Raw genomic sequence first — 14978 nt, 5'->3', positions numbered from 1 at the left:
TTGTTGGGACGTTTCCTTCATGTCCAACTCTGTGACTCCATTTCGGGTTTTCCTGGCAGAAATACTGGAGTGGTTCGCCATTTCCCTCTCCAGCTCATTTTATAGATGAGGAAAACAAGGTGAAGTGACTTTCCCAGGATCACACAGCTAGGAAGTGTCTGAGGGTTGATTTGAACTCGGGTCTACCAGATTCCAGTCCCAGTCCTTTATCCACTGTGCCAGGGCTGTGGAAGAAGCAGAGACCATTAACATGAGAAGGGATCTGGAAAGATGGGCCTCTGAACTGAGCCTTGAGGGAAGCCGGGGATCCCAAGAGGCTGAAGTGAGAAAGGAGGGCATTCTAGGCATGGGGAACAGCCTTCACAAAGGCAAAGGGGCCAGAGATGGAGTTTCTCCTGATAACGATCTGTGTGTGTGTGTGTGTGTGTGTGTGTGTGTGCCCTCAGCTTGTCCTGAAATTCCCTTCTGCTGATTTCAGACCCTTTGGGGTGGGTTGGGCCCTTGCTGTTGCCTGGGGTCACCCCTGGGGCGGGCTGAGCTCTCTCTGTACTTGCTGGGCAGTGGGTGCTGTGGTGCCCCTGCCCTCCCCTTGGGCCCTCAGCCAGGGCCCATCTCATCTCTCTGTGAAAGAGGAAAGTTGTCAGCCTCGGAGCTCTGGACTTGGAAGGACCCTTTGGAACAGACTCCCCTGACTCGGCCGCTAGCCGTGACACTCCAGCCTCCAGGCCTGGGCCTAGGCTGAGCAAGGGAAGGCATGCCCGGCCAAGTACCTGAGAAACAGCCTGACCTGGGGTCTGGGCTGGACTGTGTATCTCTGCTGCTCCCACATGCTCGTCCCTTGGGGATATCCTCCCTTCTCTGAATTCGGTCCAGACTAACGCATCTTTTGCCTCTTTTCCCATCCTCCCAAAGTCCATTCTGTCTTAAGAAAGGAGACAGTGGGGGGAGGTAGAAAGTACCCTGGTGCAGGGGGTGGGTGTGGGGGTAGAAGGAGGGAGAGGATTCGGAGCTGAAAAGAAAACAACTTATGTTGTTATTGTTGTTAAAGAACACTGCTTTTGGAGTCAAGGGAGGTCTGGGTTCAAATCCCACATCCAGCAGGATAGAATCTCAGAGTTAGAGGAGATTCCAGACACTATATAATCCAAACCATGCCTGAAATTCCACCATTACCAACCCATTCCTTTGGATTATTTTGTGTCGAGACATTTTCTTTCCCTCTGAAAATCTACCTATTCCAAAGAACAGTCATTAAGTAAACCTTTATCAACCATTACTCCTTAGCAAGAATTCGCTCCCTCCTAGTGAACACCCCCATCCCCCTTCCCGGCCCTTTGCTACGTTGGCAAATATGTGAGGGGCTTTGCATCCATGCGCTACCCAGAAGCATCTGGGAGGGCTCACTGTCTCCCTCCTCCTGTCCCCTTCTGCTCTCCCTCCCTTCCTCCCTTCACCTTCCTTCCCTTTCCCTTTCTCCACCTCTGTCCTTCGGTCTCTCCTTCTAACTGTCTGTCCCCCAGCTTTCCTCCACCTCTTCCTCTACCCCTCTGCCCTGCCTTGTCTGCTCTTGTGATCTGGTATTTTCGGTACCCGCCCACATGGCACATTGGGGACTTGTTGGATTTTTCCCCCCGGAATTGCTTGTTCTCTGTGGTTGGGTCATCCCGTGGGGCAGCTTTGCCCTTCCCATGCCAGTCCAGCTTCTTCGGCCATCCCTGTGTCCCGTGCCCCTGCTGCCCTCTCCTCTGGGAGACAGACCGAGGGTCTTGGCGATGCCCAGCCCTCCTCACCAGCCTTGGGACCCAGCTGGACACTCCCCCCCTCCTTCTGGTTCTCTAATATGGGCTCTGATGGGTTAACTGCGAAATGGAAAGTGAGAGACAAGGAAGACTTGGGTTCCAGTTCAGCCCCTTCCACTAACTCCCCTGAGATCGCAATCGCCTCTTCTCTCTCTGAGTTGTTGTTTGCTCTTAGAAGATGAAGGGTTTAAACTTGACCACTGGGGCCTTCCCAGCTCTGAACGTTCCTTGTTTAAGGACCGAGGAATCAGAAGGGTTAAGTCCCTCCCTCTCTCCCTCCCTTTCCCCCTCCCCCAATTCTCCTCCCTCCTCTCCACGAGGCCTAGCAGCCAGTCAGTGGGTCTCTCTGGGCATAGGAAGGACGAAGGTGTCCCAGCTCCCAGCTCTGCTCCGCTCTCAGTTCATGGAACTCGAGGGAGGTAAGGCCCAGGGGGAAGGCTCTGAGGACGGGTGGGGAGAAAAGAGAAAGGGTAATAGATCCCCTCCTTGCCTTTCCCTGGTAGGAGGTAGGCTTTGTGTGCTGGCTTGGGAGCCTGAGGGCTTCCTGATCCCACTTTGATTGCTAACAGGCTCTCGGAGGAACATGCTCTTTCCAAATGAATTAACAGCCTCAAGATGTCCTTGACTGAGGCTCAGGTTCCCTCCTTTGCCCTGGATTCCACATGCCAGGTGGGGCACAGGAAAGCCTGTTCCCCCTGCCCCGGCAGATCCATCCCTGTCCTGGGCTGTGGGTGGTTACCTGGACTAGCTGGGGGGCAGACAGTGTGTGTGTGTGTGTGTTTGTGTGTGTGTGTGTGTGTGTGTGTGTGTGTAAGGCTGGAGGAGGGAGTCCTGACAGTAAAGGAAAAAAAGCGAACCAAATAAAAGCTCAGAACTCATTACTTTCTAGGAAAACAGGGTCTGCTTCTGAAGGCTTTGGAATGAAATCCTGGGTATCCCTTCAGTAAGAGCCTTGGATTTAGGATCATACAAGCATGGCATCAAATATAGGACCTCAGAGGCCAGCCCTCTCGTTTTACAGATGAGGAAACTGAGACCCAAGGACATTCAGTGACTTGCTCAAGGTCTCACAGTGGTATCTAGGTAGAGATCCACTGACTGCTGATTTTCCCCACTTTACTTGAAAGTAGTTATCTTTGTTAGGTGGGAAAACTTCTTTATTGAGCCCATAAGGACCAGGTACAAAGAAAGCCTGAGATCATTCACAGTGCTAAGGAACTGAGGTGTGAACCAGGAAAAGATTCTGACCGTCCGAAGAGCCATCTAGAGCCGAGCTGGGAAAGTGTGGCAGCCCAGGGGCCGTTAGTGAAAGGAGAAAGAAGGTTGGAGGCCGAGAGGGCAGATACTGGACCCTTGGCCCTAGGGCATCTCAGAGCAGAAGACTCAGGCCCCAGTATGCCCACCTGCTCAGGGACTGAGGGAAGTTTCAAGAAAAGATCTGCTGGTTCTTTAATATCCTCTGCTGGTGTAATCGACTGCTTTGTTACCCAAAGTCTCTTTCTGGTTACCTGGGTTTTGTCTCAGTCCTTTAGAGTCCGAAGCTTAACCAGAGACAGATAAGGGTGTTAATGAAGACAGAGAGCCAAACCTCTGCCTAAATGTTAGGGATTTTCCCAACTTGGGGCTCAGAGTGATTGTATTTGTTGTGTCTAACTTTTTATCTCATAGACCCTCCTAAAGCGGCAGAGGAGGGCACTACTCGGCTCTCAGGAACCATTGTATTGCCCCTCTGCCCATGGTCTAATATGGTCTAACATCACCTAGTCTAGCTCAGCCCCCCCTTTTTTTTCTTTTTTCTTTGAGGCAATGGGGTTAAGTGACTTGCCCAGGGTCACACAGATAGTAAGTGTCCAGTGTCTGAAGCCGGATTTGAACTCAGGTCCTCCTGATTCCAGGGCTGGTGCTTTATCCACTGTGCCACCTAGCTGCCCCATCCCCCTTTTTTTTCAAATGAGCAAAATGAGGCTCTCAAAGAGGCAAAGTCGCCCAAGTAGAATCATTAAGTGGAGCTGAGAAGGACCTCGCAGCCCATATAGTCCAGCTTCCTCACGTCAATATTATAATAATACTGCCTAACACTTAGAGAGAGAGGGGGCTGCCTGGGAATGAGGAGGAGGGTGCAGAGGTAGATGTGGCTGCTGGGATGGCACAAGGGCCTACAAGGTGCTCCTGAGGGTTCTAGCCCCCTCCCTCGCCTCCAGCTTCCTCACCTTCCTTGGGAGCCCCGGATCACTGACTGCCAGGGCTAGCAGGTGAGGAGGTAATAGACTGCAGCGAGAATCAGGAGACAGGGCTTCACTGCTAGGCCAGGACGTTGGCTCCTGGTGTAACCTTGAGCACGTCCTCCCCTGTCCCTCAGCCTTAATTTCCCAGGATCCTAAAATTTACAGTTGTATGTGACAGCTAGGTGGCACAGTGGATAGAGCACCGGCCCTGGATTCAGGAGGACCTGAGTTCAAATGCGGCCTCAGACACTTAACACTTACTAGCTGTGTGACCCTGGGCAAGTCACTTAACCCCAATTGCCTCACTTAAAAAAAAAAAAAAGAATTTACAGCTGTGGTTGGAAGGAATCTTAGCTATCATTCAGCCCAACTCCCCCCTTTGACAGAAAAGGAAACTGAGGCCTAGACTAGCACACATTTATAAAGCCCTTTAATGTTTGTCAAGTGCTTCTCATATTTTATCTCTCTCAATTCTCATAACAGCCCTGGGAGGGAGGGGCAATTATTGTCTCCCATTTGACAGATGGGGAAATGGAGACTCAGGTAGGTTGTGATCACCCACCTCGGGAGTGTTTGAGGTAGGATTTGAATCTGCAGCCAGAAGCCGTGGGTTTGATTCCCATCTCTGCCGCTGGCTCCCTCTCTGCCATTGGGTGAGTCACTGAATTTCTCTGGGCCTCAGTTTCCTTATCTGCAAAATGAAGAGGTCCTTCCCTCAGGGTCCACTCTCTGGTCCTAATGACACCTGTATCTCTCTTCCCATACAGGCTCTCCTCTGCACAAGCAGGCATCTGGACCCACGGCGGCCACTGCCACCCCCGCAGAGAAGCCGTGTCCCAAGGTGGCAGAGGTCGGTGATGACTTCTTGGGGGACTTCGTGGTGGGCGAGCGGGTCTGGGTGAACGGGGTGAAGCCCGGAGTCGTCCAGTATTTGGGAGAGACGCAGTTTGCCCCGGGCCAGTGGGCCGGTGTGGTCTTGGATGACCCCGTGGGCAAGAATGACGGCTCTGTGGGTGGCGTGCGCTACTTTGAGTGCCAGCCGTTACAGGGCATCTTCACCCGACCCTCCAAACTGACGCGGCAGCCCACCGCCGAGGGCTCAGGCAGCGACGCCCACTCTGTGGAGTCGCTGACAGCCCAGAATCTATCCCTGCACTCTGGCACGGCGACACCCCCTCTGTCCACACGGGTTATCCCCCTGCGGGAGAGCGTCCTCAACAGCTCCATGAAGACGGGGAACGAGTCTGGCTCCAACCTCTCAGACAGCGGCTCAGTGAAGAAGGGAGACAAGGACCTGCGGCTCGGAGATCGTGTCCTGGTGAGTGGGTGGTGGAACTGCCCGGCCCTTTGGTTGTGTGTGCGTGCGTGCGCGTGTGTGTTCACACCCTGACTCTGCCACTTCAATCAATCAACATTTATTAAGCACCTACTATGTACCAGAGCGCTGTGCTAAGTACTTAGGGATACAAAAAGAGGAAAAAGACAGTCCCTGTCTTCAAGGAGCTTACAGTCTAACAGAAGAGCTGTGTGACCTCTGGGCCTTCATTTCCTGATGTGCCCCTTGCTGGCTCTGCATCCCTGATCCCATGTCACCTCTTTGGGGCTTAGATTCCTCTGTGGGTAAATGAGAGGGATGGACAAGGTGAATTCTAAGGACCCTCAGTTTTGTCTGATCTCAAGACTGCTGTGGTTCATTTCAGCCCGATTCAATAACCTTTATGAAAGCTCCCACAGAAAGGCATCATGGGGCAGTGGATAGAATGGATCCGAAAGTCTGGGGTCCTTGGTTCAAATCCTGCCTCTGACCTATACTGGGTGGGCAAATCACTTAACCTGTGTGTGTCCCAGGCGATGCTCTGAGAAGATGCATTGCAGGTCGGTGAGTGACCCGCACTGTCGGCCTGGTGACTAGTCATGACATCAGATCCCTCCCTGGGCTGATGAAGTCATGGGGGCTAGCCAGGGGCAAACGTTTTCACCACATATGGTGCTGGGCACCAGGGATCTGGGGGCCCAACAGGCCAAGCTGCCTGCTCTGACCCTATGTTCTTCTGGGGTGTGGGGGTGGGGGGCAGGAGCCCGGTATATGTTCAGTTCCGGCTGCTGTTTAAGAAGGACATTGATAAGCCAGAGCGTGTTTAGCAGCCAAGATGGGGAAGGAAGGGCCTGGGGGATGAGTTGAAGGAAATGGGAATATTTAGACCGGAGGAGACTCAAGGGAGATCTGAGAGCTGGGTTCAAGGAGTTAAAGGCCTGTCATGCCGAGAAGGGTCTGGCCTTGGTCAGCTTGGTCCCCAGAGGATAGAACTGGGAGTCATGGGGGGGAGTTACAAAGAGAGAAATTTAGATTTAATGTCAGGAAGAACTTCCTAATCTAACAATGTTGTGGTGGTGGTTCAGTCATTTTCAGCCATGTTTGACTCTTCATGACCCCATTTGGGGTTTTCTTGGCAAAGATACTGGAGTGGTTTGCCATTTCCTTCTCCAGCTCATTTGACAGATGACAAAACAGAGGCAAACAGGGTGAAGTGACTTGCCCAGGGTCTCACAGCTAGTAAGTGTCTAAGGCTGGATTTGAACTCAGGAACATGAGTCTTCCTGACTCCTGCCCTAGCTCTCTATGCACTAAAGCACCCCCTAGCGGCCCCACACTTAACAATGAAAACTGTCCCAAAGTGGAAGAGGCTGCCTCTTGCCGGGGAAGGGGGGGGTGCTAAGTTCCCTGTCCTTGGGTGTCTTCTAGCAGAGGCTGGATGACACTTGTCAAATAGGGCATGAGTCAGACTCGGTGGCAGCTAAAGTTGCTTCCATCTTGCCCGTGCCCCAGTTTCTGATTCTCTGTGCACAAGAAAGTCTACACCAGTTGTGTACAAACACAGAAAGGCAGAGGGAAAGCCTTTGTAACTGGGGAGATCCAGGGAGGCTTCCTGGAGGAGGCGGCCCCCAAGCACACCTGGGAAGAGTCTGGGATTAAAGGGGGGATGCTCCTCAGGCCAGAGCTCGGGGCAAGAGCAGCAGCCACCCCCAGAGCCTGCTGCAGCTCCCTCTGACTGGACTTTCTCCAAGGGACTCCTTTCTGGACAGCTGCCTGCCCCCAGCATTGTCAAAAGGGACTTCAGCCCTTGTGGGAAGGGGCTCCCGTCCCCCCATTGACCCCTGGACTGACAGGGGGCCACCATCCTGAGAGACTTGATGCTTGTGAGGAGAATGGGGGCTCCCCAAGTGTACCCAGCCCTTTGGGTCTGAGGCGGGGGGGGGGTGAGCTGGGGACAATGTGTGTGAGTGTGGGGTGGGTGTCTGTGTGTGAGTATATATAAATGCTTGCTGTCCTCATCATCATTAATTACCATTACCATAATTATTGTCATTGCGATTTTGTCCAACCTCATTTTAGTGAAGAGGAAATGGGTCAAACAGAGGCTGGGTGATTTGTGCAAGGGCATATGGGTAGAACAGAGGCAGGTTGGGGACTGGGTACACAGGCTGTTGGGGGCAGCTGGGTGGTCCAGTGGAGAGAATACCTGCTGTTCATCTTTTTTTTTCTTTTCTTTTTTTTTAGTGAGGCAATTGGGGTTAAGTGACTTGCCCAGGGTCACACAGCTAGTAAGTGTTAAGTGTCTAAGGCCGAATTTGAACTCAGGTACTCCTGACTCCAGGGCAGGTGCTCTTATCCACTGCGCCACCTAGCTGCCCCTGCTGTTCATCTTTAAATAAAAGTTTTTTATTATTCTCCAGTTACATGTAGAAACAGTTTTCAACATTTGTTTATATAAGATTTCCAATTTCCAATTTTTCTCCCTCCCCCCTCCCCCCTCCCCTAGACAGCAGGTAATCTGATATAGGTTTTTGCTGTTCATCTTTAACCCAGACCTCTAGTGAATGTATGAAGCGGAGTGGTGTCAGCCAATACTTACTCCAAATAGGAACCTCTCAAATGTTTTGTATCTGGTCCAGTATGTTGTAGGGACAACTAGGTGGCACAATAGATAGAGCACCGGGCCCTGGGGTCAGAAGTACCTGAGTTCAAATCGAGCCTCAGACACTTACTAGCTATTTGACCCTGGACAAGTTACTTCACCCTGCCTCAGCTTCCTCCTTTATACAATGAGCTGGAGAAGGAAATGGCAAACCCTTCCAGTGTCTCTGCCAAGAAAACCCCAGATGGGGTCAGACAGGACTGAATGACCAAACGACAGCAGCAAGTGATAGACTACTGAGTAGCCACCTTAGTTCAATCCCCTACTTTACAGATGAAGAAAATGTAGGCTCAGAAGCAGGTCTGGGGCAGCCTAAATGATGTCCAGGGGCCCTTCCGGGTCTAAATCCAAGGTACCAGGAATAGAGTTGGTTAAGAATACCTTCTCAGGGGCCACAACAGCTCCCAAAGACTGAGGCCTAGAGAGCAGCAGGCCACGGGAATGGGGAGAGGAAGGGATGGCTTAAGGCAAGGGGGAAAGGACCCCGAAGGTGAACTTCCTGGACTCCTGGGCTTTTCTGTCGATCTGGTCTAAGGGGAAACTATGGATTTGGGCGGGGGACGTCATTTCTGACAGGCCTGAGAGCTCAGTGGCCACACAGACTGACACATCTCAGACAAAGCAGCATCTCTGGAGCCTGTGCCGGATCTGGACAGCTGGTGCCCGCGTGCCCTGAAATGACGCAGTCACTTGGCACAAGATGCAGTTTCCCCAGCTGTAAATGAGGCCCAGACTAAACACCAGGAAACTTTAAACTGCTTCTGAAATACACCAGATCCAGTGCGGGACACGGCGGTGGCCACGGTTCTGGGGTCTAGGGATGAATTAGCCCTTTCCCGAGCGGCTGAGGCCCTCCTCCCGCCCAGACCAGAGTGAGCAGCTGCTGGAGGCCTCCCTGTCCTGGTGGCCTCTCTAATTCTCTCCCTTGTGCAGCAATGCCCATCCAACCCACCTTCATCAGGTGCAGGCAGGAAGCCCAGGACTGTGCAAAATGCCCTTTTTATGACAGAGACAGGATCCCTGCCCTGGAGGGATCGGTCATCTTGTCAGGAGGTGGGGTGATGATGCACCAAAGGTTGGATTTGAAGTCAGGAAGATCTGAGTTCAAATCTTGTGCCTGAACCTGACCATGGGCAAAGCACAATCTTTCTGAGCCTCACTTCCTTTAGGGGTCAAACACGGATGACTGTCATGGGTACAGGACAGAAAAACATCGTGGGGAGAGGGGCTTTGCAATCAATCAAGGCACGAGCATTTATTAAGTGCCTACTGTGTGCCTGACACCGTGCTGGGCCGGGGATCATAATCCAAAGAATGGTCCAGTCCCCTCTCTCGAAGAGCTTTGTTTGGTTCTCTCGGAGAAGACCGTGTGGGTGAGACTAGAGACGTCTAAGACTTGTACAAAGTAAGTACGAAGTGCTGCAGAACGCCTCATTGTCACTGGTAGTAGGCGTTAGGGAGGACTCCATCCTGGCCGTGACTGCCTGGGGTGCAGCAAGCTCGACCCTGTGATAAGCAGCCCCGCCTCTGAATAGATCCCAGAATCTGACTCTTGGAAGGGACTTCATTGGCTGGCTCATTCAGTGCCAGGGAGCCTCGCTAGAGCGATAGCCCAGTCAGCAGTGGATTCCAGGGGGCTGGGGGAGCGGGGAGCCCACCACCGCTGCAGGCGCCTTGGGTAGGAAGCGTTTCCTGATGTCAGGCCCACCAGGGCTACTGGTTCTTTTCTTTCTTTCTTTCTTTCTTTCTTTCTTTCTTTCTTTCTTTCTTTCTTTCTTTCTTTCTTTCTTTCTTTCTTTCTTTCTTTCTTTCTTTCTTTCCTTCCTTCTTTCTTTTTCTTTCTTTCTTTCCTTCTTCTTTCTTTCTCTTTCTTTCTTTCCTTCCTTCCTTCCTTCTTTCTTTCTTTCTTTCTTTCTTTCTTTCTTTCTTTCTTTCTTTCTTTCTTTCTTTCTTTCTTTCTTTCCTTCCTTCCTTCCTTCCTTCCTTCCTTCCTTCCTTCCTTTCTTTCTTTCTTTCCTTCCTTCTTTCTTTTTCTTTCTTTCTTTCCTTCTTCTTTCTTTCTTTCTCTTTCTTTCTTTCCTTCCTTCTTTCTTTCTTTCTTTCTTTCCTGCTTTCTTTTTATTTCTTTCTTTCCTTCTTCTTTCTTTCTTTCTTCTTCTTTCTTTCTTTCTTTCTTTCTTCCTTCCTTCCTTCCTTCCTTCCTTCCTTCCTTCCTTCCTTCCTTCCTTCCTTCCTTCCTTCCTTCCTTCCTTCCTTCCTTTCTTTCTTTCTTTCTTTCTTTCTTTCTTTCTTTCTTTCTTTCTTTCTTTCTTTCTTTCTTTCATCTATCTTCACCGCCCCCCCCCCTTCATTCAGGCAGTCATGGTTAAGTGACTTGCCCAGGGTCATATAGCTACTAAATGTCTGATTTGAACTCAAGTCCTCCTGACTGCAGAGCCCATGCTATGTCCACTGAGTCACCTAGCTGCCCCTCCCCTGCTACTGGTTCTGACTACTCCAGAACAGGTCTCATGTTCCCCTGTGCACGGAGTCTTCTCTTTTCCAGGTTAAAGAGACTGTGATCCTTCAATTGACCTTCCCATGGTACAGACCCCCCTCATCCCGCTTATCCCTCTCCAGACATTCTCGAGCTTATTTGATAACCTTTGTAAGCCAGGGTCCCCCAAACCGAGCCCAACATTCCAGGTAAAGTCTAACAAGGGCATAGGACAAGGCTCCCTAATTATACCTGGAAGCTCTGTCCCTCTTAATGCAGCCCTAGATCACCTTGACTTTGGGGGCCTTCCTGCTAACCCATAGGGAGCTTGTAGTCCACTAAGACCCCCAGATTTTTTTCAGAACCATTTCTAGCGACACCGCTCCCATCTTATAGTTGTACTGTTGATTTTTTGTATCATGCTCCCCTCATTAGTCCCTGCTGAATTTCGTCTGAGACGCCACCCAATGCTCCAGCCTGTCAGCATCCTTTTGGATCTTGACTCTTTCCTCTGCCGAACTGTTTCTCCCTTCCAGTTTGGTGCCACTTGCAGATTTGATGTGCCCACAACCCCCCTCATTTTAAAAAGGAAACAGGCTTGGAGTGGTTAAGGGACTTTCCCAAGGTCACACAATTTGCAAAAGTCAGAGCCAGGATTTGAACCCAGAGTCAGCTCTCTTTTCACTGTGCCACGTTTCCTTCACCTGGTAAATTTTAAGGAGAAGAAACCCCGAGAGCTGAGATGCAGGGAGGTGCAGAGGAGGAAGGAGCTGTATCTGCAGTCAGAGGACCCAGGTTAAAATCCTGCTTCTTCCATGTACTAATTTGTGTTTTCTGGGCAGCTCACTTCATCTTCTCTCCCTGTTATCAGATTCTTTCTCCTCATTTCTAACTTTCTCCCTCTCCCTTTCTTTCTCTTTCTCTCCCTTTCTTGCTGACTTTCTCTTTCTCTTCCTTTCTTTCTCTTTCCCTTTCTGACTTTCTCTTTCTCTCCCTTTCTTTCTCTTTCCCTTTCTCACCTCTTTCTCTCTCCTCACTTTCTTTTTCTCTCCCTTTCTTTCTCTTTCTCCTCTTCTCTGACTTTCTCTTTCTCTCCTCTTTCTGACTTTCCCTCTCTCCCTTTCTTTCTCTTTTTCCTCTTCTCTGACTTTCTCTTTCTCTCCTCTTTCTGACTTTCCCTCTCTCCCTTTATTTCTTCCTCTTTCTCTCCCCTTCTCACTTTCCTCTTTCTCCTTCCCTTCCATCTCTTTCTTTCCCTTTTCAGTCTCCTTTTTTCCTCCTCTCTTTCCTGCTCTTCCTAACTTAACTCCAGATTTACTGTGGTGGCCACAACTCAGAGCCTGGTTTCTTTTTTCGGAGCTGAAAGCAAAGTCTTTCCCTCTAGATCTCGGTTTCCCCTTTTCTTGCACCCCTCCCCGCTTCTTTGTATGTTCTCTGAAGGTGACCAGGGCAGTGGGCGGGGCATTGAGGAGTATGGTCATGTCACCTCTGTGGGCTTCAGTTTCCTCCTCTGTACAATGAGGAAACAGGATCAAAGATTTCGAACTATGAGAGACCAGGGAGACCATTCAATCCAACTTCCTCATTTCATGGTTAAAGCAGCTGAGTCCCAGAGTCACACAGGTAATAAGGATCATCTTGGGGCGGGGGGGGGGCACCCAGGCTCTCCTGATGTCGCCCCCCCCCCATATCCTCAGAGCCATTTACCCAGCATCAGGGCTGGCAGACGCTCTGAGAAGCAGCCCACCAGACCCTTCATTTGCCAGAGAAACACAATGAGAAGGGAAGCGACATACACTGGATCAAAGGGATTTTAGTGACAGAACCAGGGCAGGAGCCCAGCTTGCCACACCTGGCTGCTTTGGGTCCGCTTTTGAAGTCTCTGGAGTGTCTAAGAATTGCAGCATAAAGATCTCTAGAGAGAAGACACTTTGGTTAATTAGCAACCCTTCATCTCTTAGCCGGTACGTTGGTGAATCAGAGGGTTTTAGACAGAATCAGGGCCCTTCGGGGAGGGGGCTGAGGGGGGAGGGAGGAGAGGAGGGAGGAGGGGAGGGCCGTGGCTTCCTCTTGGTGGAGAAGGGACGGGCTGGGAGGTGGCACACCATGCATTCTAGAAGCATCAGCCTGGGGCAGCTAGATGACGCAGTGGATGAGGCACTGGCCCAGGATTCTGGAGGACCTGAGTTCAAATCAGGACTCAGACACTTGACACTTACTAGCTGTGTGACCCTGGGCAAGTCACTTAGCCCTCATTGCCCTCCCCCCCCAACAAACAAACAAACAAACAAAAATAATAAATAAAGCATCAGCCTGATGGGGGAGGGGGCAGCTCAGGTAGGATTGGCCCTGGCATTCTAACTGGTGGGAGAGGAAATGCAGCTGAGGGTGTGGTCTGAGAGCCCAAGGCACACCCTGTACGTTCATGTCAGCCTGGACCAGGAGTCTCGTGAAGCCTGGATTTTATTCTCCTATCTAGTGCCCTCGGACATTCTGCTTCTCGGGCTCTTTTCCCTTCCATGGGTGCCAGAGCAGACTGTTCCCTATTTTCCAACCTCTGGACCTTTTCTTGTGTTGTTCCCTCTGCCAGCCTTCCGACACCAGACACATACATACTCTTTTTTTTTTTTTTAAGCGGGACAATAGGGGTTAAGTGACTTGCCCAGGGCCACACAGCTAGTAAGGGTCAAGTGTCTGAGACCTGATTTGAACTCAGGTACTCCTGAATCCAGGGCCGGTGCTTTATCCACTGTGCCACCTAGCCGCCCCCACATACATACTCTTTGATCCAGGGACACTAGCCTCCACCAAGACCCTTGTCTCTCCTTCCAGCACTCTTTCTCTCTCTCTTTGGCTGCCCCCCCCCACTACGGACCCCCCTGGCTTCCTTTAAATCCCAACCAGAATCCCACCTTCTATAAGAAGCCTTCCCCAACTCCTCCACCTTCCAGCTGTTAATTATTTTGTATCTATTTGTGTGCATTAGATTGTAAGCTCCTTGAGGGCAAGGATAGTATTTTTTTTCTGCAGGGCAGTAAGGGTTAAGTGACTTGCCCAGGGTCACACAGCTAGTAAATGTCAAGTGTCTAAGGTTGGATTTGAACTCAAGTCCTCCTGAATCCAGGGCCGGTGCTTTATCCTAGCTGCCCCCCAGGGACAGTCTTTTGCCTCTTTTTGTATCGTCAGTGCTTAGCACAGTGACTGACACATAGCAGGTACTTAGTAAATGTCTGCTGATCCTTGGTGGTTTGGAATGCCCCCTCCTGCCCTGTCTCTTCCCAGTGAAATCTAATCTTCGAGGCCAGCTGAATTGGGTCCTCCAGCCAGTCAACCTGCTTTTATGAAGTTCTTAGCACATTCAGGCACTGTGCTAAACGCTGGGGATAGGAAGAAAAAGGCAGAGACGATCCCTGCCCTCAAGAAGCTTACATTCTAATGGGGAGCCAACGTGTAAACGACCAGGCATGATCAAGAGTCGGACGGAATAGCCAAAAAGTCGTCTCTTTGCTTTGAGAAGGAGAGTCCTGGTGGGATGGGGCTGATGGGAAAGGTCTCCTGCAGAAGGTGGGATTGGAGCAGAGGCTCAGAGGAAGCCAGGGGAACTAGGACCCAGCAGGATGGAGGGAGAAGCCTTTCAGGGGCATGTGGTGGGAGGGACGCCCCCACCCAGGCACTGAGGCTGGGGATGGAACTCTTTGTGGAGGATTGGTGGAAAGGAGTACACATAAAAAGACTGGAAAGTGGGGAAGGGGCCAGATTGCCCGGAGCTGCTAAACTGAGGGTTTTATGTTTGATTCTGGAGGGAATAGGGAGCCACTGGAATTTATTGCATGAGGAAGGAGGTTAGACCTTTGCTTTAGGCACCGAGAGCAAGTGACTCGATTAGGATCACACAGCCAGTGTGTCGGGCAGGAATTGAATCCAGGTCTTCCTGACCCTGAGGTCAGCTCTTAATAATAATAATAACCATTAGTATTTTCATTTAATAGAAATAGATACAATGTTATAATTAATCAACCACATAATTGTATCAGTCACATTGTGTTATTAATTGTAACAAATTATATTATATATAACATAAATTAGTTATATACTTATGCAATTATAAAATGCCCAATAGATAATTACAATATAATATACAATAGTATGCTATATTTTTGAGACTATATTGTATATAAGTATATAATTAATTATGATGTAGCATTAATAATCATCTATGGAGCACCTTAAAGTTTACAAAGTGTTTTCCATTCATTATCTTGGGCTTGAAGCCCTGGTCTGCTCCTTATGATCTGTGTAATTTGGAGTGAGTCTGGGCCTCAGTTTCCCCCCCACCCCGAATGATGAGGGAATTGGAGGGGATGATCTCTCCGGGCTCTTCCAGCTGGAATCCTGGGGTTCCCTCTGATCCTCACAACAGTCTTGTGAGGTGGAGACTGGCACATACTATTCCTCCCATTTTTTTTTTTTGGTGAGGCAGTTGGGGTTAAGTGACTTGCCC

At 50.4% G+C, this 14978-nt stretch overlaps 1 protein-coding gene across 9 annotated transcripts in view; it reads left to right on the top strand.

Annotated features, from left to right (window-relative positions):
• Positions 1–14978, top strand: part of CLIP2 (CAP-Gly domain containing linker protein 2) — a 162191-nt gene that overhangs the window by 80116 nt on the left and 67097 nt on the right. For all 9 annotated transcript variants that reach the window (XM_044001978.1, XM_044001977.1, XM_044001975.1 and 6 more), the window contains one exon: positions 4792–5342. In XM_044001978.1, coding sequence (XP_043857913.1) covers positions 4792–5342 — 551 coding nt within the window. The remainder of the gene's footprint in view (positions 1–4791; positions 5343–14978) is intronic.

Source organism: Dromiciops gliroides, chromosome 4 (genome assembly GCF_019393635.1).
Source record: "Dromiciops gliroides isolate mDroGli1 chromosome 4, mDroGli1.pri, whole genome shotgun sequence".
Classification (NCBI taxonomy): domain Eukaryota; kingdom Metazoa; phylum Chordata; class Mammalia; order Microbiotheria; family Microbiotheriidae; genus Dromiciops; species Dromiciops gliroides.
The sequence above is the reverse complement of the archived record's forward strand: the minus strand, read 5'-3'. Positions and strand labels throughout refer to the sequence as shown.